The 26,247-nt window shown below is 40.2% G+C and overlaps 1 protein-coding gene across 1 annotated transcript in view; it reads right to left on the reverse strand.

Annotated features, from left to right (window-relative positions):
* The window catches only part of LOC121960796 (sodium/hydrogen exchanger 9-like), an 83,546-nt gene that overhangs the window by 10,173 nt on the left and 47,126 nt on the right, over positions 1–26,247 (reverse strand). Inside the window, exon 13 of the mRNA XM_042510656.1 lies at positions 1,274–1,319. Coding sequence (XP_042366590.1) covers positions 1,274–1,319 — 46 coding nt within the window. The remainder of the gene's footprint in view (positions 1–1,273; positions 1,320–26,247) is intronic.

Here is a 26,247-nt window from a genome sequence, read left to right on the forward strand (position 1 = left end):
TACTAGAAACATCCTAAAAACCTATAAATGTCCTTAAATCCTAGAATCCAATGATAACTTAGAAATACCCTATGTGGCTGCTGCGACTGGCCTCCTGTCATTTTGCAAGTGGTCCCAAATCAAAGCAAGTTCAGGGTCCCTGCTATAAATCCTTGCTGTGTACAGTGTATGTAAAAATACTGCAAATTGTTATCCCTGTGTGGATGAAACACAACCAGTGCCCTATAACAGTATTCAAACATGCACGGACTCAGAATGTGATGCAGTAAAACCCTGCAATACTTTAGTGGTGATTAAAAACAGGTTTAAAAACAAATTTCTTTGTCTTTGACTGCGATCGCTGCTCATTCAGTTTCACTCTCCAGTGAAACCCTCCAGTAAGGAGAGATGTAATTTTGGCAAACGAAAACACAACACAAGATAATATATGTGGAATCACTTTGTGTAACTTAATTCAAGTACTGCAAATGAGCGAATAACAGAAGCTTCCTCCAGCTAAAATGAAGCTGCTCAGTGTCTTTTTAATTATAATGTTTTTGGCCATCTATATTATCATAATGATTATTTTATTAGTCATTAAGGTATCGTTTTAAACCTTGTGAGCTGTTTCCTGCTGGCATCGGTCATCTTTCTCTCCATATTTTGGAAATTAGTTTCTCATTTTTTAAGTTTAATGTATACTGGCAGAGACTTTTCATGAAATATTGATCCCCTGAATACCTAAACCGAACAATATGAAACTCTCTAAGTAGACCATTAGCACTGCTGTTTGCACTGGTTTAGGTGTTTTAAAGCACACAAAACACTATTGTCATGATTGTCACTATACAACAGCACTAATGTGAATCTTAGTGAGTAAGTCATTATTTTGAGAAAACTTCTCATTATTCTGAAATAATAATGTAATTTTTTGAGAAACTAAGCCCTTATTTGGAGAATGATCTTTTATTTTATTATATCTTTTTATTTTAGGGTTTCCATACTTTTCTGACTGATCCTCACAAAAATAATGTCTTATAACCTTCTTCTGAAAAGAAAATGCAATACGTGAGATAATTCCAAATATTTACACCTTCAAAAGTAAGTTTAACAGATAGAACTTTGACCAAAGATTTACATCATATTTTGTGTGCATTCCTGACACTGACTATTTAAAAGAATCACTTGCAGAAAAACTGCAAAAATAGTTGTGGCACAGCAGATTAAAAACTGCAGCAACTAATGCAGTGGATAAAATATGGACTACTGAATGGTGACAATAAGATGTTTTTACCTCAAGAGAAAAGTCCTCTGAATTTTCATCTGCATCAACCCCCACTCTGTAGAGAATGAAAAAAAACTACAGTCAAACCCTGATGCAATACAATATAATGACAAAGAGACATTTCCAAAGGGTTTGAGTCTCCACTACGTGTGAAGATATACCTGTTTGAAAGTCAGACTAGCGCCGTATGTGACTTAGCAATGAGCATGAAAGCCAGCGTGGAACCGGGCTCGGTTTGAACATGACCTTTCTAACAGTTTCATCAAAATCAGCCTCGTCTTCCACATCACACAGAGAAAATGTCAGCTGGGTAAACCTTTGATAAATGACAAACAGTGTCGCAATTATGCTTGATATTCTGAGTGTCTGCGATTGTTACCCTGTTGAGGTGTGAACCCCACTTTGCTGCAGGCGCCGTCGAGCAACAGGGCTGCAAGGAAAGGCCGTCTGGCTGCTCGCTCGCTCTGAATTGAAATAAAGTGACTCAGCACCGGCCAGCGACAGCCTAGTGAGCTGCTTCATTGGGAAACAAGGGCGTTATCTCAGTGTGTGCATGCATTCTCTGCATCTACACATGTACTGAGCGCCCACACTGCAGCACCGTTTTTCACACTTAATCTGAAACCAAAAAGTGATATAGCAATTTCTCACACAATCGACTCATATATTTTCTAGCACGTCATCCAAAATCTATCACCTACAGATTGCCAGAAAACCTCCATTTCTCTACTGAAGGCATAACATTTCCCACAGAGCTTAGAGGGATGATGAGCACTAGATGGCTGTCGATGCTAGTTCCTACAGGTCAGCAGTTAACTCTAATAGCCTAGCATCAGGGTTGCAAGGCTCAGGTAATTTTAAGATAGCCTACTGCTATCACTGTGCAGTGTGTGTGTGTATGTGTGTGTGTGTGTGTGTCTGAGCTCAGTTTGAATGTGCTGACGCCAAAGCCTTTCACTGAGAGGCTCCTGCAATAACACAACAGAGAGGAGCTTCTCATCAGTGCATTGGAGCGCTGCGACTACTTTAGGTTGTGCAGATTTTTGTCTTGGCTGCCTTCCCTCCACAATCCATCGCCACTGTTTGTCTTTACTGTGTTTGAATTTCTCCCTCTCTGATCGTTGTTCTTCTTGTTATTGCTTCTCACAATGCAGTTAAGGCGTCAGTTTTGTGTATGAACCGAGGCACTGTGCTTCGGACAGCTCATGGGCTGTGAAACTCAAGAAAACATCTCCAACATTATTGTAATTCATTTGATTTGGATCCTGGCTGCGGTCTATCCCATCAAACCATCCATCACTGAGCCGTTTCTCTTGGTTTGTTTTCTTCTTTTTTTTTTAACCATCTGTCCTCGTCTCTTCCTTTATTTACTCCACCCAGCTTCTGTCTCTTCCTTTGTTACTTACAAAAAACTTAATTAGGTGAACAATGTCTTGTTCTTCAGACCCTCATCAGGTAGAATAAAACAACAAAGAAAATTAAAAACATAAAAAGATTACACCTACTCAGGCAAGGCCAATCAGAGACCACGACCTGAGTTTGCAAACAGCTCCACAGTATGTGTGTATTTATCCTATTAGAAGGCACTTCCCACCATCAAATATGTTACTTCATGGCAAACAATTTAACAATATACCAATAAAATAATTTAGTTTAAAATCAATCATAATAAACAATGTCTAGCATGTTGGCAATTGGTAAACATCAGGACAGAACAATATAATCTAATTTTTGTCCACGTTGTATAGATAACTCCAAACAACAAGAATAGAGTCAGAGTGAACAGCTGTGATCAAATATATAAATAACATCATAGGCAAATTACATAGAGACAGTATAAAAGAAATATAGAAATGAACATAAGTATGTTCCTGTTTTTCAAAATCTTCTCTGTCCACTTTCAAATTGTCGTCCACTTTCATCCAACTCTCTCTCTTCTCAGCATGTATTTCACTCCCTCAGATCACTCTTCCTGTCTTTATCGCCTCCTACCTCTTCTTAATTCTGTGTTGTTGTTTTTGTCTCCTCCTACATCTTCCTGTTATTCTCTTTATTTTCTGCCCACCACTTGTATCCAGTCTTCCTGTCAGAACAGTCGAAAGATGCACAAAGGTTGACATTGTGCTGAAATCACACAGCGATGAATGTGCTTGAGATCTGTCTTTAGTGTGCAAGAGTTTTGGCACAAAGTGTTATGGGAAAACATCTTGGATCAGGCTGTGACAAGCTCAAGTGGCCTGCACTGCGCATGATGCATTGCCTTTAGCCGGCATGATGCATTCCATGGCGACAGGCTCCGTCACTGAGCTAAGCTGATAGAAAAGGGGAAAGGGCAGATAAGGTGTGAAGGAGAGAGCCAGGAAAGGAACACAAGCTGTGGGCAGAGAGAGAAAGAATTGGCGGAGGAAGAGCAAAAAAATAAGAGAATGACTTCCAGTTTCCTGAGCATGATGGTGAGTGAGATAGTGTGCAGTGACATGAGAGTGACAGAATGAGATGGTGCTGCTGGTGAATGTGTGAGATGGAGAGATAGTGAGCCTGTGACTGTGACTCTGACTGTGAGTGAGAGATTGTCTAGGAGACAGGACAAGACAAGCAGACAGAGACATAGAAAAATACATAAAAGGGAATAAAAAAGAGTGGCGGTCTCTTTTAATACTGATGCAAAAGAGGAATAAAGAGATAACAAGGCAGGAGGTTGTTTGTGAGGAGGCGAAAGTGTGTTTTGCATTTAGGGGGGTGAACATTTTGCTGTCAGCCAACCTGCTCTCATAGTATCACGTCTTTAAATTGATGTGACCCTTTTCCCTGTGAACCTTATTTTCAACTCACTGGCATTCAGTAAAGAAATAAATTCCAACTAGGGATGGGCAATATGGCATAAAAACAATATTGTGATATTTTTATGCTATATCGCGATACACTAATACACTATATGTCTTGATATTTAGAAATCTCTTCTAAACTATTATAGACTACTAAGTTATGAAATTATTAAATAAACAACAGTTACAATAAAGTTAAATAATGCAGTTACTGGCTGGACAGAACCTGCCATGTCCACAATACACCGCAGGATGGGCCCAGGTTGAAATGCTGCAAGTAACTATGTAAAATAAGGAGCATGAAGGTCCCAAAAGGGTTTAGCCGAAGGAACAGATCCAACAAACCCCTAAATTTCATGCAGGAGTCTGGTGTTCGCTTCCCTTCCGAAATGTGATGTTTTTTTCCATGCCTAAACCTTTGTGCCTTTGTTGAATAATCCTAAGAATGTGCTTTTGTTAACAACCTGGTGTTGGTGGTGGCATCCTGGGATGTCAAGGTGCAGAAGGATACCCAGAGAGTAATATGTAGACGTGGAAGTATACTGAAAAAGCAGCAACATGTGATGACATGGGATGAGAACGAGTTGGATGATATAGTCCCCAGAAAGATAAGTTGCTTGCCCTGGTAACAACTAATGGGGAACCTTTTTAAACAAATAAACAAATAAATATAGTCGTGATAGTGATTTTACACATCTCACATGGAAAAAGCTGTGATACATTGAGTATATTCGATATATCGTCCTCCCCTAGTCCAAAGTGACATAATATCTCTGTGACTGTGAGTTCACAGAAAAAAATCTGCAAATCGGTAAAAGTGAACAGCCACAGGCACATACTGGGAGAGGAAAGAAAGCTCAACGGAGAAGGAAAGTCTGTAAACTTTGCATAAATTTATATCAACTGCAGGAAACATAGCTCTAGACAACAGCTGAGTCACAGATACTTCTGTAATGAGACTCTGCAAGAGTATGCAGTCCTCCCATGGCCCTGGTTACCTCCCCGGATGAGGTGGAGATCCCTGTTCTGCAGGGAAATCACACCCCAGCAATAAAACCCAGTCAAAAAGAAATGCACAATGGAGTAACTCAGTCTTCCGGAATCTGGCAAGATTGTAAGATTGATTTGTGGCTGCTATCCGACCAGTCATCTGCAGCTTCCAAAACCAAAGTCTATGCCTCCTTCGCTCATAGTGTGCTCTTTATGTGCTGATACAATCTCCTTGTGCTGAGCTCCACTGTGACTAAAATATCTCTGGACACGTTCCAGGATGACATAGCGCTCTGCACAGGGCCTTCATGACGATTCATCCAGGCTTTTGGGGAATGTTGCTATTAATATGAACACGCTGTAAGGTTTCTGTGTTTGTTTTGTAAGAGAAAGTAGCTTTTTACTATAACCTGTCCAACACATTTATAAGTACAAAAAGTTCAGAAATTACACACCAAGATGGATGCATAAAGCACCCACGCTCACCCATAAACACCTCCTTACATGCTAATATTTCCACTGTGCCTGATAGAAAAGAGGAAAAGCAAAATAACTTGGCCTTGAGCAGTGATGCAGTGTGTGTGTGTGCACATACATGTGTGCCTGTGTCTCTGTAGTGTTGTTATCAGAGACAGTAGTGGGCTGATAAAGCTGTGCTGGCTGTGCTGCAGGCACGCTGTATGCGAGGCCTCATGAGAAGACATCACAACATCACAGAAACGTCGACTACTTTGCACATACGGTTCATCTATAATACATTACCTTACCTTGGAGGCAGTCTACAGGTAGTAACTGTGTTTACATGCAGGCAAAACATTTTCTTCACGATGGTTTCCTCAGAAGGAGAAAATCTCATTTGGATGTGATTAGCAGAACAAGTCTGGTTCAAGAACATTCAAGAACTCAGGTAGCATTTACTCAGCAGCAAGGGTGTAAATGTAGACAGTGCAGGCAGTGCGGTTGCACTAAGGCCCAAAGGCTGGGAGGGGGGGGGGGGCTAGAGAGAAAGCGGGCTCTTGCAAATGATTCAGATTGCCACCTTGGAGATATGTTCAAAAAAGAACTCATATTAAAGGGAAACTTTGGTATCTTTTTATGTTTTTTTGTATCCATGTGGCTAATGGAGATATTTTTGGTCCAGTATTGAGAGAGCTGCAGATGAAACAGGCTGCAATGTGATCCTTACACGCAATAAGGAACCGTCAATTTAAGCTCATTGAAAGAGCTTGTTTTTGCCACTGACAGGCTCATGTGTCAAGTGTATGATAACATTATGGAAAAGACCCAACGGAAAAATGAAATGTGCTTTTCTTAATCTTTTGCTAATCACAATAACAAACATAGTGGCTCATGGAGAAGTGCTGTTCTAAAATCTCACGAGAGGTGACTTGTTGCAAGAAAAATAATGGTGGAAACAATTAGGAGAGTTGGTGAGAGGACTCACAGGAAGAGTGGGTTATGTGGAATACAGAAAAGGTAGCTTAGTGTTACTTAAGAGTTTTTTAATGTCATGGCTGAGGACTTCTCCTTGAGCGAGCCTTGCTTACACATAATAATAGACTGGATTAAAGAAAGGTATGTAAAAATGTTTAATTTCTCTGTTGGGTCTTTTCTGAAACGTTGTCAGACAACTAAAATAACAATTTGAGCCTGTCAGCGGAAAAAACAAGCACTTTTAGTGGACATAAATGGACGGTGCACAATTCTATGTATATCTATGTTGATATTATTTCATGTCAATTATCTGTTTGATCATGTGACGAGACAATATCAAGGCACATCTCCAAACTGAGTAAGCAGTCATGGCTTTCAAACATAAAAGCTGCAGTAGGACATGTTGTTGGTAAAATATATATGCACCTTATGGTGTGTGCTTCATAACTAGTAACTAGCATGCACTGGGGCCTGTTGTAACCACCTTACATCACAGCTCAACAGGCAGGGTAAAACAAGTTACAGCACTCCTCCCCTCTGCTGTTCTCACCCCGTGCTATTTCCTTTACTTGCTGCTCTGACAGAGAGAGGATGAGAGAGGAATAGTCGAGGGAGCGCAGAGAGATAGAGACGGGAGACAAAGAGAGGCAGAGTCTCAAAGGGACTGTGTTTGCTCTATACTACGAGTTTGGACAAGAGGAAAGCTGTAAGTAATACTTCCAGTTTCCTGTTTGCAAATCCCATTTGGATGTTTTTCCCACCAAGGATTCACATGGATTCCATATTTGACAGCGTATCGTCCTCCATCTAAGTTTGGAGCCACCATCAACATGAACTACATGCACAATGCACATATATATACACAAATAAGAGACAAGGGGTGAGTGGTAAAACTAGAACAAGTACAAATACATGACTTTGGCTGTGCTATTTCTCAAAGAACATGAATTTTAACAGTCACGTCATATAAAATGCATTGTAAGCTCATCAGAATACATTTATCCATTGCAACAGGCAGCAATATATGCAACATCTTTTATCAACTTGAAAAGAAAGCATCTGAGTGGCTGTGAAGAATGTGTGACCTGGTACAAGACGTTCTGACAGTCCTGTATAGAAAGAAAAAAAGCGGAAAAAGCATAATGCAGACATCAGTTCCTGCAGTGACTCAGACACTGACTGTAAGATCTCATTGTATTGACTGAAAGATTTAAGTGATAAGAAAAAACAGCGGAGGAAGGACTTTATAAAACTGTGCATTAGCGTAAAGACATGGACCTCATCCAAACTGCTGAGATAGATGACTTTAAAGGAACAATCTGTAATGTTTTAATGCTCCCATAAATTACAAGCATATTTAAATATGCACTTGAACAGTTTGTCTGAATGATGAAAATGAGCCTTTTGTTTATTTGCTTGATCATAAATTAAATTCATAGACCTGTTTTACTGCTTTGTTTACCAATATTACTGATTTAACAAACCTCTGAGAGCATCTGAAACTTTTATGACTGTTGTCTAGAGTTAGTCTGTGTTTTAATAGAGCTACTAATCAAATTGGGAGACACTGCAGGTTCAGGCATTGAATTTGTGGTGTGTATTAATAAACCACAAACTTTTCCCCCAAAACAAAATCCCTGCAATGTACATATCGTGAGAAAGATAGAACAAATAGCAGTCTCTCTTCCTCTCTAGCCCCTTTTACACTACCTGTTCAAGGCGGAAGTATTACACTGTTATTCCACTGCACTGAATATTTTAAAAGGTACAATCGCAAAAGAGTTGTTTGCCGAAAAACTAGCAGCAGGGCTAGTAACAGTGCAGAATTGACATGTATGTAAAATGGACAGCTGGCAAGATGGGACTATGGGTGTCGTGTGTCATGTGTGCGACCCACTGGGGACATTTAACATGCAGCTAGCAGCAGTAAGCAACTAACTTAAAGACGAAAACAGCGGCTGAAAATGTCTGCAATTTGGGAAAATAATGTGATCTGGGAGCTCCTTAGCCTCCAATTAGAGGACGAGATCAGCAGTCATATAACAGAGATGGTAAATGATTGTTACTATCATGTTATGCCTCTCTTATTGTTTATAAATTGCTGCTGGTCTGTTATATGTTATACTCGAAGCCGACACTGTTGTGTTACATGTCACGCCTCTTTTGCTTCCAGTATAGTGTTGTATCAAAATGTGTTCCCCCCTCGAATAGGTTTTCCTCCCTGTTAAAGTGTAGCAACCCCCCCTTTCGGTGGCTAGGCTTAGGGCTAAGAGCCCGCTAAGACCATCCTGATGACCAGAGCTCAGCTTTCTGTTTCACTCTCTGTATCAGTCTGAACTCTCTGCTGACCCACATGATTTCAGTGGGTGGGGGTTACTTGCTTTGACAGACAAACCCCTTCAGCCAATGCTGACATTAGCACTAATGTTTGCTCTGCTACAACACAAACACAGACAGTAATGGCTTAAAAAGTACATTTTATTTATATTTACCCTTTGTATGTGACATGTACCTTGTCGTCAACAATCAGCAATCACACAGGAGATTTAGACTCCCGCAGGCTTGACTGAACAGGTTAAGGAATTATTTTGTTCCTCAGTCTGTCAACCTACTAAATCAGAGTAAGGCTTCAAAGTAGCCTCAGTGTACCTGAGTTGAACACTGAATGTAATTAGTAATGAGTAATATGTTGCACTGCATCTACTTTTTGCAATGTCTGTGGTGATTTGTAGCATTTATTGTATGATTTCGTTATCTGGTTAAGTGTTTGTATTTTTATGATACAGGTGACATCTTGGGACGCAAGACACATTTCAGAATTATTTCTGATTCAATATGATACGATGCGATACAATACAATCTCTCATGCACATACACACACAATGTAAGATGTGTGATAAGCTCTTAACCTTCACCATTAATGAAACTTCACAACCACTGTCAAGTAATTTAATAGTTAACAGATACCTTTGACACCATAAAAATAATTACAGCTATCCTAGAATCTTGTACTACATTTAAATCACATCCTTTTGACATTATAGGGAGGAAAATGTATATACATTGTTATATATATTGTTACTATCCCATCTTTATACTGGATATAAATTTTAGGTCATAATGTCAGGCTTTACAAGAGGCATAACAGCATATGAGTTGTCATGCATGAGGGGTGCTGAGCCTTACATCTCAGTGTTATGACTCTGCAGTGGATGAGGAGGTGAAACAAACAACAACACAACATGAGCTTCAGTTCCTCACTGCAGTGTTACAAAAGAACAATCCATATATGGCCAAGTGTCTGACTGCAGTATTCAGGTCAATCTAATGAATCCTAGAGTGTGAGTCCCACTCTCTCTGCAGCTTTAACCTAAATTTCACATCACTTGAGCTGCTATAAAAATAAATTTGGCAGAGTAGTATGAATGTGTGTATGCTCTCTCATATGCACGTGTATCAGTGATATTCATCCATCTGTGCATGTTCCAGTGGGCCGTGCAAAGCTTTTACATAAGTGTGCAGTTCATTGTCTGAGAGATAATATCCTTTGGTAGATATCTCATCTAACCAGACAAAACTTTAAACACTTTCTGCCATGTTGCACACTGATGAATGATCACCCACACAACAGATGTCCAAATATCAAGTTATCATTTGTGTTGTTTAATATGAGCCACAGAATAATAATAGCCGGAAACAAATCTGCATATTATGTAATGCCAACTTGGAAAACACTGACTTGAGGCCAGTACTCACAAACCCAGTTACCGTCACCAATTGGCATTTTTACTATGCTGAAATGCACTGAAATGCAATAATACAACCTGTAACTTAAGTGTTTTTAATTATTTCAGTGGGGTTAAAGTGATAATACAGCAACTTTTCAGCCCCTAATTAAAGGTCAGGGCTCTGAATTCCAAATTTAACCTGAAAAGTTCAAGTTTATTTGTTTATTTGTCCTGACCAATGCTAACAGACTGACAAGAAAGGCAGGAAATAAAGTGCGCCATAAATGTTTTCATTCATTCAGGATATTTGCCCTTTAATAAAAAATGTGTGTCGATATTTATCTGGCAAATATATAAGTATCTAAAAAAATAATTTAATATGTCTTATTCATTTTATTTTTGCCGAGAGTTAGAAAAGAAGATTGGTACCACATCTCATATTTATTCAAATATAAAGCTATAGCCAGCAGCCAGCTCAGATTAGCATAAAGACTAGAGAACAGGAAAAAACAGCCATACCTGGTCTGTCTAAAGGTAATAAAACCCACCTGCTTGCACTTGTAATACTAACACTTTATATTATAGTTTGTTTAATCCGTACATAAATGAAGTATATAAAGAGCCAGGCTGTTCTCTCTGTTTCTTTGTGCTAAGCTAAGCTAACTGGCTGCTGCTTCACATTTAACAGACTGATGCCGACTGATGGCCAACTTTGGGTGTCAGAGTTAGATTTTGATATGGTGCGTTTTATCACCCGTACATGCATGAACAATTAATCACAGGCATATTTGGATTCTAGTCACCATCAGGTTTAAGTATGCAGCTTACACATGTTGTGGGATAGTAGGGGAAGTTTCAAGGATTTGAGGACATTTGGGGTTTAACCCAGTCCTCTGTAGGGTCGTCCAGAGGGATTGTGCACCGGGGAATTTTACTGATTAGCAAAGTGGAACATTATTTCATTCAACATGCACATTTTATTTTTCAAAAGAACTGAAATGTGTACCTTAAATGTTTACTTCCAGAGTCAGGGGAGCAGATTCCAAATTTGGGCCCTATGCATTAGCAATCTCTTCAACACTTGCCTATCGCTACATTTAAAGACAAATCCAACTGAGGGAGACATAACAGTTTTGTGCCTTTTGTAAGGGGGCCTATAAGAGCTTCTACTATTTCTTCTCTACAAAGTTCAGTCTCTCAACTGTTTTGCTCACAGGGTTCCCGCGCATCCTTTAAAGGCCCCACAAGGCTTTGAAATCATCAATCTAAAAATAAGGCTTTAATTGGTGTGAAAATGTCTTAAATCGGTCTTTCAAAAATCCTAAAAACGTTAAGATTTGGGAATTATGATTACTTAACTTGTCTTTGTTTCTGACGTTATACATTATACATATTTTGAACAATTGGTAACTTCAATTTAAAAAAGCATTTTAACAAATGCCTGTTGCAAGGACGTCACCAAAAACTCATGTTTCATGTCACAATAAATATCTGGGCTAAATTCTACAATTCTAAATAGTAGAAAATAGTTTTGTTTACAGTAAAACTGGTCTTAAATTTCATAATGATTGCCATTTAAAAAGTCTCACTTGCCTTTAGCTATAGGAACTCTGTATTTTGCCAAATCTGATTTAATTATGGCACAAATTACTTACTTCGGGTCTATTAGGTGTTTAACAAAACAAAATAAACAAAAACAAGCTACAGCCTTGAGACAAATGTAGGCTAGTGGAGAAAAAAGTATATTTCTCCTGCAGGGAATAAGAATGAAAAGGAATTTCATAACAAAAAAAACCTTTATAAATTAATAAATTATCTTCCTCTTCTGTGCATCAGCATCAATATTATAGGTGCAGTACCTGAGATTAACCATGTATACTTTGCAGCATTCTTTCAGGGATAATATTTCCTCTGTTTCATGTCATTACTGTAACAGGATCATACTGTGCTAAATATGTAAGGGATCCATGTGAAAAATACCGAAAAGAAATACAGTAATACTGTAACAGATTGTATCTCTGTGCCTCATGCCTCTCCCACATTCTCACTGTGTCAACTGCTGTGGAGTAAGACATCCCTCCACCACGAGAGCTGACAGCCATCAGTGTTTTGAACAGTGTCAGTTTAGCAGGAGGGAAATCTTTTAGCATTTCAGCTAGTTGGATCCCTGTGGATAGTCAAGGACAGTTGGGAGCAGAGGAGGCTGTGGGAGCCAAAGATATTTTCATCCCACAGAAATCATTTCCCTTCTCACAACGTTCACCTGGATGTCTCAGCATGACACAGGTAAATGACCTAAATTTAGCCGAGTGGAGTGAGCGGGATATGGGGCACGGCAGGAATTGGCTGGATAACAGTCGCTGCCCAGAAGGATAAACTATAATGTAACACATCAAACGGATGGTACATTTTCTTTTCACACATTGCATTTAGTATTGAATGGTTTATTTAAAAGATGGAAAAGGAGCGTTGAGTTACAGTTTGATTTGAGTTGCAGATTTAAAAAAAGTCCTTGCTTTACTTACCCATATTATTTTGTTCACTTTTAGACCAAGCGAGCCTTTTCAAGATGAAATAATGTGTTTTTTTTATCCTCTAAAGACATCAGTGCTACTCTGTTCCCTTGATTACTAACAGAAATGGGAGATGAGTTATTATTTTTGGAAAAAGAGGAGCTACAACCACCAGTCAGCCATTTTTTGGTGGTGCAGATTTACTGCACTTAAGGAATAACATTACTTTTGACAAATATATTAGTAGGCAGATATATTATAGCTCTCAAGCTCTGCCCAAGTAAGCATCCAACATTGCCATATAAATAAAGCCATGCAATGCAAATGTATAATAGCTATTCAAATGGGTTCTATATGCATTGCAATAGGGAAATCATTCTACAAGACTTATATTAGGTAAACTAAATCAAATCCATGATGTATTTACATCCTTAAAGGCAGTCTATTATGCTTTTCCTGCTCTGTGTTACATGTCACACCTCTGCTCTGTTTTTTTTTTATTTTCATTTTTCAGTTTTTCAAGTTTCTCATTTCTCGTGCCTGCATACACCTTGGCTTTGGGTGTTTTCTGGCTTGTGTGATTGTCTGCTCTGCCCTGATGAGTGAATTAAGTCTGTTCTCCCCTCTGTCTGAGCCAGGTCATCTCTACTGTTTCAATAAGTTTCCAGCCTAAAGTCCTTATGTTATTCCTTAAATCTCATGTACCTTTGACCATCCTTCTGTGTCTTAGACTTAGAACTTTGCCTAGCATTTTTGACATTTCCTTATCTTCTTTCAAATAAATGGGCTTAAAGAAAAGGCGCTTAAATCTCAACTGCCTTAGAAAGAAGATGAATACAGATGTTCAAGCACAGACAGTATGAGGAAAATATGTTTGTGTGTTGTTTTAAGCATGCTAAACTTATTAATCCACCGGAAAATGAGTGCAACAGGTCCTCTTTAAATGTCTAAAGTTTGCCATCAACTATTAATGATTGTGTAAGTGCAAGCTGTGCACAAATGTGGACAGCCATGCCAAAGTCTCTCTCAGCCCCAATCGGATCCTTGTTGAATTGCTCTAAAACCTCAAGCTGTTTAATGATTGCTAATGACTGAAAATACAATAATAGCCTATTACATTACTACTCGATGGTGTGTGAATGCGCACAGCGAACTGGGAAATCATAATGAAAAGGGTTGTGGTCAGTGAAAAACCAACCAATTAAAAGAATAAGAAAGACTGTTGATGAAGCTTTCAATAACTGGACTCGTCTGATGGCACTTTGCCTGTGGGTCTGTTTTAGCTGCCAGATTGTTCATAATTGCAGAACAGAACAAATCCCTTTATATGGCTTTATTTCTCCTCCTTCCTTCTTTTTTTCTCTCAATCATGCCAAAACTGCCTCAAGGATCTGAGATCAAACGTATCATTTTGATAACGCTGGTGAAACTCTTTCATGGCGACTCTGAGGCATTTCTTGATGCTGTGTTCTGGACAGTGCCATCTCTTTATTGTAAAGGATCAAGGATGGAGTCTGCTGGCACCAGCTAAATAAATAGGGACTCAGGAGACTCTCAGAGAAAGGACTTAGTGGTATGTGGGTTAACATGACGAGGCAGTTGCAACAACAGTAGCCTGTTTTGTGTTATATATGGCACTGGGCTAATGGCTTACTGCCTCCTGCTGTAGAGCTGGCTGAAGGGATTTCCTTGGCTTTTTACAGGAAAATGGACAACACTGGCCTGGTTTTGTATTTTTGTACTTCGCCCCGGGCTTAATAGAGGCGAGTAAATTAAACCTGCACTGGTTAGAGATTTAAAAAAAGAACACTCTGACCGCTGTGTAACATTTTTCAATACGTTTTGACACAGGTAAGACACCAAGAGACAGAGATGTGAACTCGAGTCACTTCACTTGGACTTGAGTCAGATTCAAGTCTAACTTGACTGAGACTTGGGATGACTGACACCCCATAATCCAGCCAGAATATGGCCAAATAAACTGTCCCTCTTCCGGCTGTTGTAACTGCCATCACTGGGCTGTTATCACAAATGACCTGGCCCAGCATCGATCCAAACTCCACAACCCGAAAGAAATAAGTTGGGCCGCATGCGGTTGCCGAACTCGCCTTAATAGCAACTTTTAGATTTAATATGGTAATATGGTATGGTTATACTCCATTCACATCCATCCATTCACAATCTTCCATTTAGTGGACGACTCAATCTACTTCCTGAGCCACAGCTGCCTGCTGGTTATCAAATGGCATCACATTTGAGTGTATTTCGATTTGTTCAGGACTCAAAACTAAAAGGTTAGGACTTGGGACTAGATTTGTCAGTCTTGATTCAGGACTTGCCTGTACGGATCTGGGTCTTGAGTGTGACGCCTTTAACCTTAAGGCCACACCAAATCAACAGTCAGCCGTCCGCCTACGTTTGGCTGATGGCGAGTGTGGTGTTAAGGACACTTGCCGTGGTGTTTCCTGCACCGTTGGCCCTTGTCGACCCTTATCAACCTTTGTCAACCCTTGTCGGTTTTTTTTCCCCCTGCCAATTCAGCATGTTGAATTGGCGGCGGCCATGGAGCCCATCAGTTAATGAAATCACTCTGATTGGCCGTTCAGCTCAGGGTATGAGTGGAGAAACAGAAGTAAAAAATGTAAATGTAAACTAAAGTGTTGAGGGAATGAGGTCAAAACAAACATGTTGTGTGAGGTTAAGATTGTTTTTCTTCTGCCATTGAGCTCTTTAGCAGAAAGGTTTCCTGGTGGTTTGTGTTATTGTTCACTGCCAATGCTTTCTTCTTTCAACATCAGATTGTGTTGTTAATGTGCTAACTGGCTAACTAGCATCACGGCGGACTTCCGGTTTCCTGTTTTAAATGATGATTACAGACAACTGCTGTCTGCTGGTATGGAGGGGTATTTCCTCTCATGCAGGTACAGAACATATGAGCTGTTGGCTGGCCATTGGTTTGGTGTGTTCATGTGCAACTTTTTGGCCGAGATACGGCAATGTGAGGCAACACAGCAGGGGGCTTTTGTTGTCACTAGTTTTCTGCTGTCGGTTTGGTGTGTCTTGGCCTTCACTCATAACTGGCAAAAGATGACTGTATGGAGCAATGACACATAAAGAAAGTGTATTTCTGTGCATCTAATGCCAGCAGGTCAGGATGACCATTAGTCAAATCTGCCTATACTGTATACTTTCATGTCTGTGGATCCACACATGCATGTGTTGCAGCTTCATAAGTGGTCTGTAATAGCTAATTTAAGGTTTGGACTGGGGTATCATCACCCCACTTTCCTCCACCTGCTCACTCATGTGCTGCCTCATCATCCTCTCCCTCTCATATGAACAAATCCTTCACAATGCTGCTGCTGAGGGGGATATTGTTCTCTATATGTAGGTGCTGATGAAATTTTGAGGGCGAGTGGTGAATTATTTAAGAGGGAGGATTATGAAAGCAGCTTCTTGGCACGTTGCTAGTGGGTATGAATCGATATGAACCCTCCCCACTACCCCCACCCCCTTTTTTCCTCCCTGAAACCACAGACCCTCTGAACAGAAGTCCAGACACATGGCCACAGGACACAGCAGACTGGACAGCCAGATGCACTGTGCCAGTACGCGTAAGAGGCTTGATGAAACACAGTGCACGAGAAAGCCAGTTAGAAAGAGGATGGGATAGTGTGTCTGTGTGTGTGTGTGTGTGTGTGTGTGTGTGTGTGTGTGTGTGTGTATCTGTGTGTGTGTGTGTGTGTGTGTGTGTGTGTGTGTGTGTGTGAGGGGCCTAATTCAGACTGACCACATCCACACAAACAGATGGCAAACTCAAGGCCTGCCAAGTCTATTCTTCTTTTCCTCTGGTTCTGCCTGGAGCACCGGACTTCAGTCCAAGTCAGAAGGGTTAGAAAACAGACAGGAGGCCATATGCACAGATGTAGAGCAAGCATACACACAAGCCTACATTTTGGTGGGTGAAGTCTGACCCTTCGCTATGTAGCAGTTACATAACATTTTCTCACAGTTGCCTTCGATGAAGATTGATTTCATGGACTTGATTTGAGCAGTGCTGATGCTCGGAGGCTTTCAAGACTGAATAAATGACCATCTTCCAGCACTCACTCTCTCGTTTCACTTGATTGTCTCATAGTGAGTTAGTCTACATCCATTTTTCTCCCTGTGTGCCTCCCTCCCTCCGCCCCTCCTCTCTTTATGTGTGCCCATTCTGCTGAACCATTAAATCTGCCTCTCTTTTCTCATCTGTGTATTGGGAGTCCGTGTTTGGCCAACGCTGTTGTTCTCTCTCTGGCCAATGATTTCCTGCCTCAAGAACAAGCAGTTGGGACCAAACATGAACCACCTTGGGGAGCTTAGATTTCACAGCACAGATCAAAGAGGAATGGACGGGTTTCAACCTTGTGGTGAAATTAACATTCAGGGCAGAGCGGATCATTATTCACGAGACAGACAGAAATCATAAATGGCTCCCAAGGATGACATAGTGTTACCTTGACAGGAACTTCACTTTGCATGTGTCTTAAAGCTGGGGTAGGCAGTTTTCTAGAGAAAAATACACCCTCCTTCTGCAGCTCTCCCCTTTCTTCCCCTGTCTTAAGCACCTCCCACCAGACGGCCACGGGCATATGCCTGCACTTCATACAGTAACCCAGTGTTCTTTACATAGATATTTTATTTTTTTGTAGAGTGGCACACAGGACATTTGCCCTGCCCCTCCTATAGCCCCTCTCTCTCTCTCTCTTTGTTTTTTAGGCCACAAATGAGACAAGAATTAGCAAGCTAACCACCCCAAAGTCCCTTCACTTCACTCCTGGCTGCTGTGAACTGCTTCGATAGCGGACTCCGCAGATTGGCACTGGCTGAATTTGGGGTGCTGCGGCCAACACGGCCTCACTCTGACGTAATCACATAATGATCCATCAGTGACCTTCCAGGTCAACTTATGATGTTTTAGGTATCTTTGCCATGTTAAAACAACAGAGTTGAATAGTGCAAAGAAAACTAGCTATCAGATGTTCAGACAGGTTGTGAACAAACTAAACAGGAATTAAAAGTAAACGTAAACAAAAAATAAATACTACAAAATTCATTGAATGTTGCAATTATTAATATAATTTGAGGGTTTTTACACATGTGAGTGGTGATGAATTTGCAGAAAATTAATTTTTGTCTTACAAATGGAAGTTTAAAAATGTTGTAATTACAACATTTTAAAACCAAAAATGTTGTTAAAAACAACAGAATTTTTTTTAACAGTGTAGGGTCCACAACCTTTTTTTGTGTCTCTTCCCTCAGACTCTCTTGTGCTACATTTCAGAAATTAACTTTGTGAATAAAACGTTTTCATAACTGCTAAGAATGAGGCCAAAACTATGAGGAAAAAAACATGATTTTCTTTTGCAAGTAAAAAATTAACTTGGATCTTTTGAGGCTGTCTGTCTGTCCAAATTTCTGTCTCCATCTGTTCATCCCAATGTTCTCTCTGTAATGTTCGTCAAGAGGCAGAGGGGCTGAAATTATAGAGGGCTAAAAATAATGGCTCTATAAATAAGAGGTGCCCATTGAGAGTGATTGAGAGGCGAGGTCGCTAGGCAGCTGGGGATGCTGGGTAAGTTGGATTCATTAGCGCTCTCCACTTCCACAGAGTAGCCCCCACAACTCTCCTACACAAACACGAGGTACAGCTTTTGCGTAAACATCACAAACACACACACAGATGCAGCATTGGGTGTTGAGTGTTTCGAACATTTCTATCCCTACCTCTGCAGCTCTCTGCAGTGTTGCAAATTTAGTCCCATCAGTACCATCCATCAACCCTCATTACCACTTTCCCATTCCCTCTGAGGACTCCATGCAGACCACATTCTTAAAGCATTGTTCATCCAGCAGCAGAGTGGAAAAATGTGTGTGCATTTGTGTGCGTTTGCATTCATGCATGTGTGAGAGAGGCACCCAGTGTCTGTTTTATTATTCATACTCATGTGTGGATCCTCTTTCAGCCCACAGACACCTGCCAGAGATACACACAGCACATACTGATGTTCTCACTGTATTTTCTCTCCCTCTGTGGTGCTTAACTGAGCCATTCTGTAAACAATAAAAAAATACTCCACAACAAACTGTGTGTTTCCAATTTGCATATGGTGCTCATGCTAAATCCCTTCACTCTGGTTTTAGAGCATCTATCTGCCCTCATACACCCACACAACTAGAAACACGCACACACAAGTGGGCACTTTTATTGCTGTGATGCTCTTTTTAATGGCCTCCCTCCTCCCTCTCCATATTGACGTCATATCCATTAGGCCGTGCCTCTGGGCCTTTTTAGTAGAGGCTAGAGCGCAGGACTCCAATGTACGAGACACCCGGCCAGAGTCAATCTCCACCTGATAAACTCGCTGTATTGGCTGATCTGACAGACGCGGTTACCACGGCAATCTGTTCAGCCTCTCCACTCACCGCCACGACTATCAATCTACTGCGAGAGGAAACCCATTGAACTGTGTGTCAAAGGGGAGGGCAGTGTGTTAACGGTAGCACACGCACTCTGCCGGCTTTCACCTGTTTATTGTCTGCACGTGCACACACAAACACATGCAAACACACACACACACACACACACACACACACACAGCTCAACTATCAACACACATAGGGGTGTTGATAGTTGAGCTGAGAGAGGACTATCTGTATCTGGTGCCACAGAATGTAACCCTGGCAGGCTAATGTGAAGAGATAACGTTTCACGTCTGATCAGAGTCACAATCATAACTCACTGGAGCCTCCACCTCTCTCATTATGCTTCCAACAGCAGCATCTTCAATTAGGCACCTACTTATCACAGTAACAAGCCTATTTTCAGACCTTGAATATAGCACTTAAGTCTCAGCAACACCTTACTACCCTACAAGTCGCACTGACTGACTCTTTTCTCCTTCATGAATATAGAATGAGAGTGAAGTACAGGCAACTTCAGCCTAGGCAAAACAGACTTAGCTGGAATCAAGCAGTGGTGTCTGGTGTAGACAGAAATGGCAAATGACGGGCAGGGGTTCTGTCAATTTAGAGCCACTGCTGGACGAGGAAAGGCTGAATTTTGACGGCAGACTCTTTTCCCTATCTGAGAACAGAACCGCCTGAAATGTTAAAATGAAGCTTGGTTCTTCAACACTCGAGAGACATAATCAATGGTCTGTGCGGCTGGCTGAACTCGCGGGGCTCCGCTGTGACTTAGTGCTGCACATCTAAACCTGTCGCCAACTGGAGCTGAGCTCAATGTAATGAGAAATGAGACTTAACTTTCAGTACAGCGAGGGAGGGAAAATCACCTAAGGAGGAACAGGGGAAGAAGAAAATAAGAGAGAGAGAAGGAGAACTGCAGGTTGTTTTGATAAATAACCTCAACAAAGTGTTCTGGGAACATTATTATAGCTCCGATCCATCACTGGATCATCAGGCTACATTAATAATTAAAGTGTTTTGTAGATATAAAAAAGTTCAGTGTATAGACAGATGTGTTTTGCTTGACAAATCAGCCAAACAGTCAGCTGACCCCCTCTGCAATCAAAAGAAAAGCATCTAAAAAGCTTTTGCACAATAGAGAATACTTTGGAAATCCCATTAAAAAATATGTTACATTAATAAATAAATAAGAATACTCACTCTCGTTTACTGGTGTTATTATTGCTCCGATCCATCACTGGATCATCAGGCTCTTCTTTTTTATTATTATTATTATTAATGTGTTTTGTAGATATAAAGAAGTTCAGTGTACAGACAGATGGGTTTTGCTTGACAAATTGTCACCTGACCCCCTCTGAAAGGACAAAAGAAAAGACAGATAATTTCCTTCCACATCCAGAAAGCTATTGTGCAATAAAGATTGCCGTGGAAATCCCATTAAAGAATATGTTACATTTTTAAAGCAAGAAAGAAAAGCCCCTATTCCCTGTCTAAGTTCCAAAGTCATCCGTTGTTGTAGATTGGTTTTCTAATTCACACTTCTTATATTTTCCCATTTCCATTTATTACAAAGCAATCACTCTGACTGGACAGAATAAAGAAAATGCCAATGAAGGGGAAGTCAGGATTTAAGCTTTCTTCTTTCTCTGTCTTATTGCCTCCTTTCCTTATCAGTCGGGGCAAACCTATGCAGGAGCCATTCATCTTTGGACTCCTGTGAAGTATCTTCCATCCAATCGGGTTGACATCCTTTTATTATGGGCAGTGTGTATTTGCCTGTGCACATGAGGATATGTAGGTGACTTTCCTCTCTCCTTCAGTCTGCCGTGCCTATATATCAGGAGGGAGGAGGTGTGTAAATGTGTGTGTGTGCCTTTTCCTTGTAGTACACAGTCCTCACAATTGGAAAAATGTTATCAAAGCTCTACAGGCAGATGGATGTCAAAAAGAGGGAGCGAGTGAGTGAGCGAGAGAGTGATAAGAGGTCAGTGGGGCATGAAGGAGAGTGAGTGACATCAGAGACATGCTTTTCCACCCGTCCATCTGTCCACTCAAAACAAAAAGGCCAGTCATTAGCCAGGCTCCAGCTGTTACATCTTAGCCTCCAAGTTTTGAACACTGCTCGTTTATATGTCTGCACACGCAAATATACGCAGACAGTGATGCAAACGCACTACAGCAGACAGCCTGTCTGTCCTCCACTATGACCACCATGACGTATTTTGAAATGACATCATCTCACAGGACTGTAATGGCTTGCATGTGAGCTATTTTCTCATCTTGTTCTGTGTTTAAATCACTCTTGTTTCATGGAGTATGCAAATTAGGAAGACTAAAAGTCCACAGCCATGCTGGTGGCTCAGTGAGGCTGTACTTAGGCACAGTGGTGCTTTTAGCTTAATGGTAACATCAGGATGCAAACAAGCTCACAGTGACAATGTTAACATGCTGATGTTAAGCAGGACAAGGTAACCATCTTAGTTTAGCCTGTTAGCATGCTAACATTTATTAATTAGCACTAAAAGCACAGTACAGCTTAGGTTAATAGGAATGTAGCTATTTTTGTAGCACAAGTTTGGACCGACCAACCTTAAAACCTTGCCATCTATTCAGCCTTGTGACTAAATCTACACAAAACACAGTCTGTTTCATGATGTTAAAGGGAACCTTTTATGGTCATTTCAGGTTCATACGTGTATTTTGAGTTTCTCCAAAACATGTTAACTTGCTCTAATCTTCAAAAAACATACATTCTCCCCATACTGCCCATTCTGGGACACCTGTATTCAAACTCTGTCTAAAAGGCTTTGTTTTAGCACCTAGCTCTTAACACCGTCCTTCCAAAAAGGGAGTTGAGTGGCACTTTCAGTCGTTAAAAATCACAACTAAAAGCTTCGCAGCCCGGGCTACACAAAGTGCACCAAGTGTTTTCAGCAAATATTTTTTTATAAATTAAAAGAATATGTTATGTTAGTCACTGTTTATGCCAGGCATGTCCAAAGTCTGGTCCAAGGGCCAACTGTGTCCCGCGACTGTTTATAAATGGCCCACAGCTTGTCATGCAAAATATACTACATGTGTCCCACCACACAATATCTGTCAATCAAGCAAGTTCACCCCATGTTTAAGCTGCTCAGCCCATGATTGCAGGACTATCATATAGTCTGTAGCCATGCACACTATGCAGGCAGAACTAATATGTTTGTTGTGGTTTCATAAACAGACGATGAAAAAGCAAATAAACGGCTAACTAGCAGCAGACATTTCCTGCTAGGTAGTGGACATGACAGAGAGGGCCGCTGCTTTCAGGAGTGGTGGAAAGATATATACTTTTCTCTGAGAATTACAACAGTTGTGTTTGTCTCGTATGGGATTTTTAAAAATAACCTATATAATGCGTGAAACAGCAGTACAGCATTAGTTCATGGGAATGTCATTATCTTTGTAAGTCTGGACCGACCAGCTTTACAACGTTGTCATCCATACAGCCACGCTGCTAAATCTACACAAAACACAGTCTGCCCTTTTCCTGACGGTAAAGGAGACCTATTATGCTCATTTCAGGTTCATACTTGTATTTTAATTTTCTCCTAAACATTTTTTTTCAATAACCTATATGATGCATGACACAGCTGGTCCTCACATATTCTTACATCTACTCTGGCCCCCATTCAAAAAAGTTTGGAGACACTTGATTTATGATGTTTAATATTTTTGTGGTAAAATGCTCTTAAACTATGTAGTTTACCTAATTGTAATTATTTTTCATGATCTGAGCACAGCAGGCAGAATGCAACTTGCAGGAAATTGGTTTGGCACAAGTCAGGTGAAAATTTTCACATTTTCATTTTTTCAGAGACACTGGCAGATGGACAAAATGCATTTTCATTACGGGAAATTGGATACTTGTACCATTTTACATCTTAACAAAAGAATACAATACAGTAGGTGTTTGCTTTTGGCCCGTGGCCCACCAGTAAGTTTCAGTTTTGGCCCTCAAAGGGAAGAAGTTTGGCTGCCCAAAAATCTTTACAACTATACATGCTCCAGAAGGGGTATGATCTGAAACTGTGGTGAAATAAACAACATTAACAACCAAGATTTCATGTCTCCCTGATGTTAGCATGCAGCTACGTGTAACAGTGTCTGTAATGTAAACATTTGCAGTAACATGCCTGGAGCAGATGACCATATTAATATCTCTCACAAGCGGTTTACAAAAAAGTAGAAAAAGAAAAAGAAAACATTGGAAACAGAGTATTCAGAGTGATCTGAAGTGGAATTACTTTTACATATGTTTACCTCGTTACTTGGAACAATCGACATTATAACATTATATATATATGGCGGAAAATAAGGAAAAGCATAATAGGTCTGCTTTAAATAAGAATGGAAAGCAGGGATGTTTAAATAACCAGCAAAACAAACTGCAGTAAACACAGAGCAGAGGCAGTCCATAGACCTTGTGATCTCTGCTGCACCTCTACAACTACAGCTACTACTAATAATAGATACGCTCAAGTGCTAAAAGCGAAATAAAACTATTAGTCTGAGCTGGGTCGGGGAAGAATAATGATATTCAAAGTGAAAGGGCTTGAAGAGGACATGACTGGCCAACATTCAAAGCCCAGGGGCCCCCAGACTGCTCACTGTGACTGGGTCTTAGATCTCCCCGGGGGTGCCCTGCCACCTCTGGCCCTCATCAAAGCCAAGGAGACAGACCGAGACCGAGAAGCAGCACTGTGGCATTGTGTGTGTGTGTCTGGGGGCTCATGATACTGCTTGGGCATAGAGTTACATGGGCAGACAAAAAGAGACAAACAAAACATGGTGCTATTTGTTATAATTTAACAGTGGGTTTTTTTCTTCTTTTAGCTGAATGGTTTAGTCAATTTGTGACAAAGAAATCAGTGTATAAAATAATTATTCTATATTTAAGGGATATGACGTACACCCAGATACGAATTAGACTAATAAAAGCGGTTTGACTTCAGAAAACAGTGTGTCAGTGACCTATATTACGCTTTAAACTAACACTACAGCCCTCTAAAGACTGATAAAGCCTTGAGGAGATATCATATCAACATGTATACTCTGTAATTATTGACCGATCACAAATACTGGCTTTGAACATATAAACAAACATGGCTGTTTTCCTTGCTGGTGTGAAGCAGATGCTGGCAGATTGCCAGTTTTTTCATGCACAAGGAAACTTATGGCCCTCCTGGCCCTGTTTAGATTTTTCATGGCCCAAAACAAGGCTGGAGTATTTAGCATACACACAAGCAGTCTGTGCAAAAGGTGGTGAGATGCATATACATATTCAATATCACAGAAACATCTTCTATGTATCTTTTATTAATAAAAAAAACTGAGCTCAAATGCGGCAGGGAAGATACAACATGCAGTTATTTCTACCCACAGAGAAAAAGGGCCCTTATTGCATACCAGCCTATATACAGTCCTATATATCCTTATTTTTTTCTCCAAATATTAGCGAGTTGTAATAGAAAAATATTTCATATAGAAGTTTGTGAATGTATTCATGAATAATTTATGACGACACAACATGTGCATGGACAGAGAGATGCAAAAAACTTAAAGTGAAATCAAAATCATTCACCCTTTAACAGCACATTTCACACGTCATACAGCTGTGTCTATCATTTTAGTCTAAACATCTACAAGGTCTTGTTCTTGCAATATCTTAACATTCAGACGCTCTGGAGTCAAAAATATTTTACCCGATAACATGGGTGAATCATGCATCCTCATACAATTATTCATGAATACATTCACTTACTTTCATTTGTGATCATTTTCCATGATACAAGTGTATGCTGATTTTTTAAAACATGGGAAAACCCACTAAAATTAGGCGATAGACTCCTGTTAACAACTGAATAAGATGTCTGGACACTGGCCCTTAATCAATGATTGCAGTTACATGGACATGAATAACCTCATTATTCAAATTGCTCATTGCACATAATTATTATTTCAATAAAGAACCCTTTCTCAAAAATCACTGCTTTTCCAACATATTACACTTGTTTTTCATCTTCAACATATACCTAAAGTACAGCTTAAAAAAGCAGAGTTTTAAAGTAATCCACTCAACCCCCCCTGATAATAAAGCATTGGTCATACTGAACAATATATTCCAGACTGTGCTGTACTGCACCAAGGTTGAGCTTTCATCCTTGGACTTTATACTTGCTGGCTGGGTGAGCTGACATATGTACTGTATGAATGATAATAGCTACCTTTAAGTTAACTTTTAGATTTACTATTTTTCTCGTATTTCTTTCTATAACAGACATCTCTGATATAAATGGTTATAGTCTGTTCCAATGTTTTTGCCTCCTGCAGAGTAAAACTACTATTAACTGACAAGTGTGTGGGTTTGTGCAGAGGGAGGAAAACGTCCCTGGAGGTTGGGGTTGGGCTTAAGCAACAAGCATGACAATGCAGAGGAGAAAATGAGAAGCAGAGAAAAGAAAAAAATGACCATTATACAGTTTCATGGTAAGTTGTGTTTGGATACATCAATAATTACTACCAATTGCACAATACAGGAAAGTAATATTTTCATTACTGTTTGCAGTTTAGTGTAAATAATCACTTTATTTTGCTGTGCCATGATGAAACTCTCAAGTGTGGGCAATAATTTACCTTGAAATTGAGACTGAAATGGAGAGGAAAGAGAGGAACTGGAGAGAGGAGGAGAGGCAGACAGTCGAGGCTTTAAAAGCACATTTTGTCTCGTGTTCAAAGTCTGATGTCTGACTGAAGAGTTAGCAGACTGAAAACAGAAGCAGGTTTTTTTCTATGTAGTTCTCGTCTGGTTTAAGCTTTAACCATCTATCTAAACATGAAGCACATGAATTTCACATCGCAGTCTGACAGACAGCTCACCCGTCTCAGCTCTGCTCACCCCTGTATGGCATGCATCTCTGAGTATGTGTTTTGTATAAATACGTTTGTGTATGCACATGGCTGACTGTGAGGAGTCTTATGATAGC

Source organism: Plectropomus leopardus, chromosome 21 (genome assembly GCF_008729295.1).
Source record: "Plectropomus leopardus isolate mb chromosome 21, YSFRI_Pleo_2.0, whole genome shotgun sequence".
Taxonomy (NCBI): domain Eukaryota; kingdom Metazoa; phylum Chordata; class Actinopteri; order Perciformes; family Serranidae; genus Plectropomus; species Plectropomus leopardus.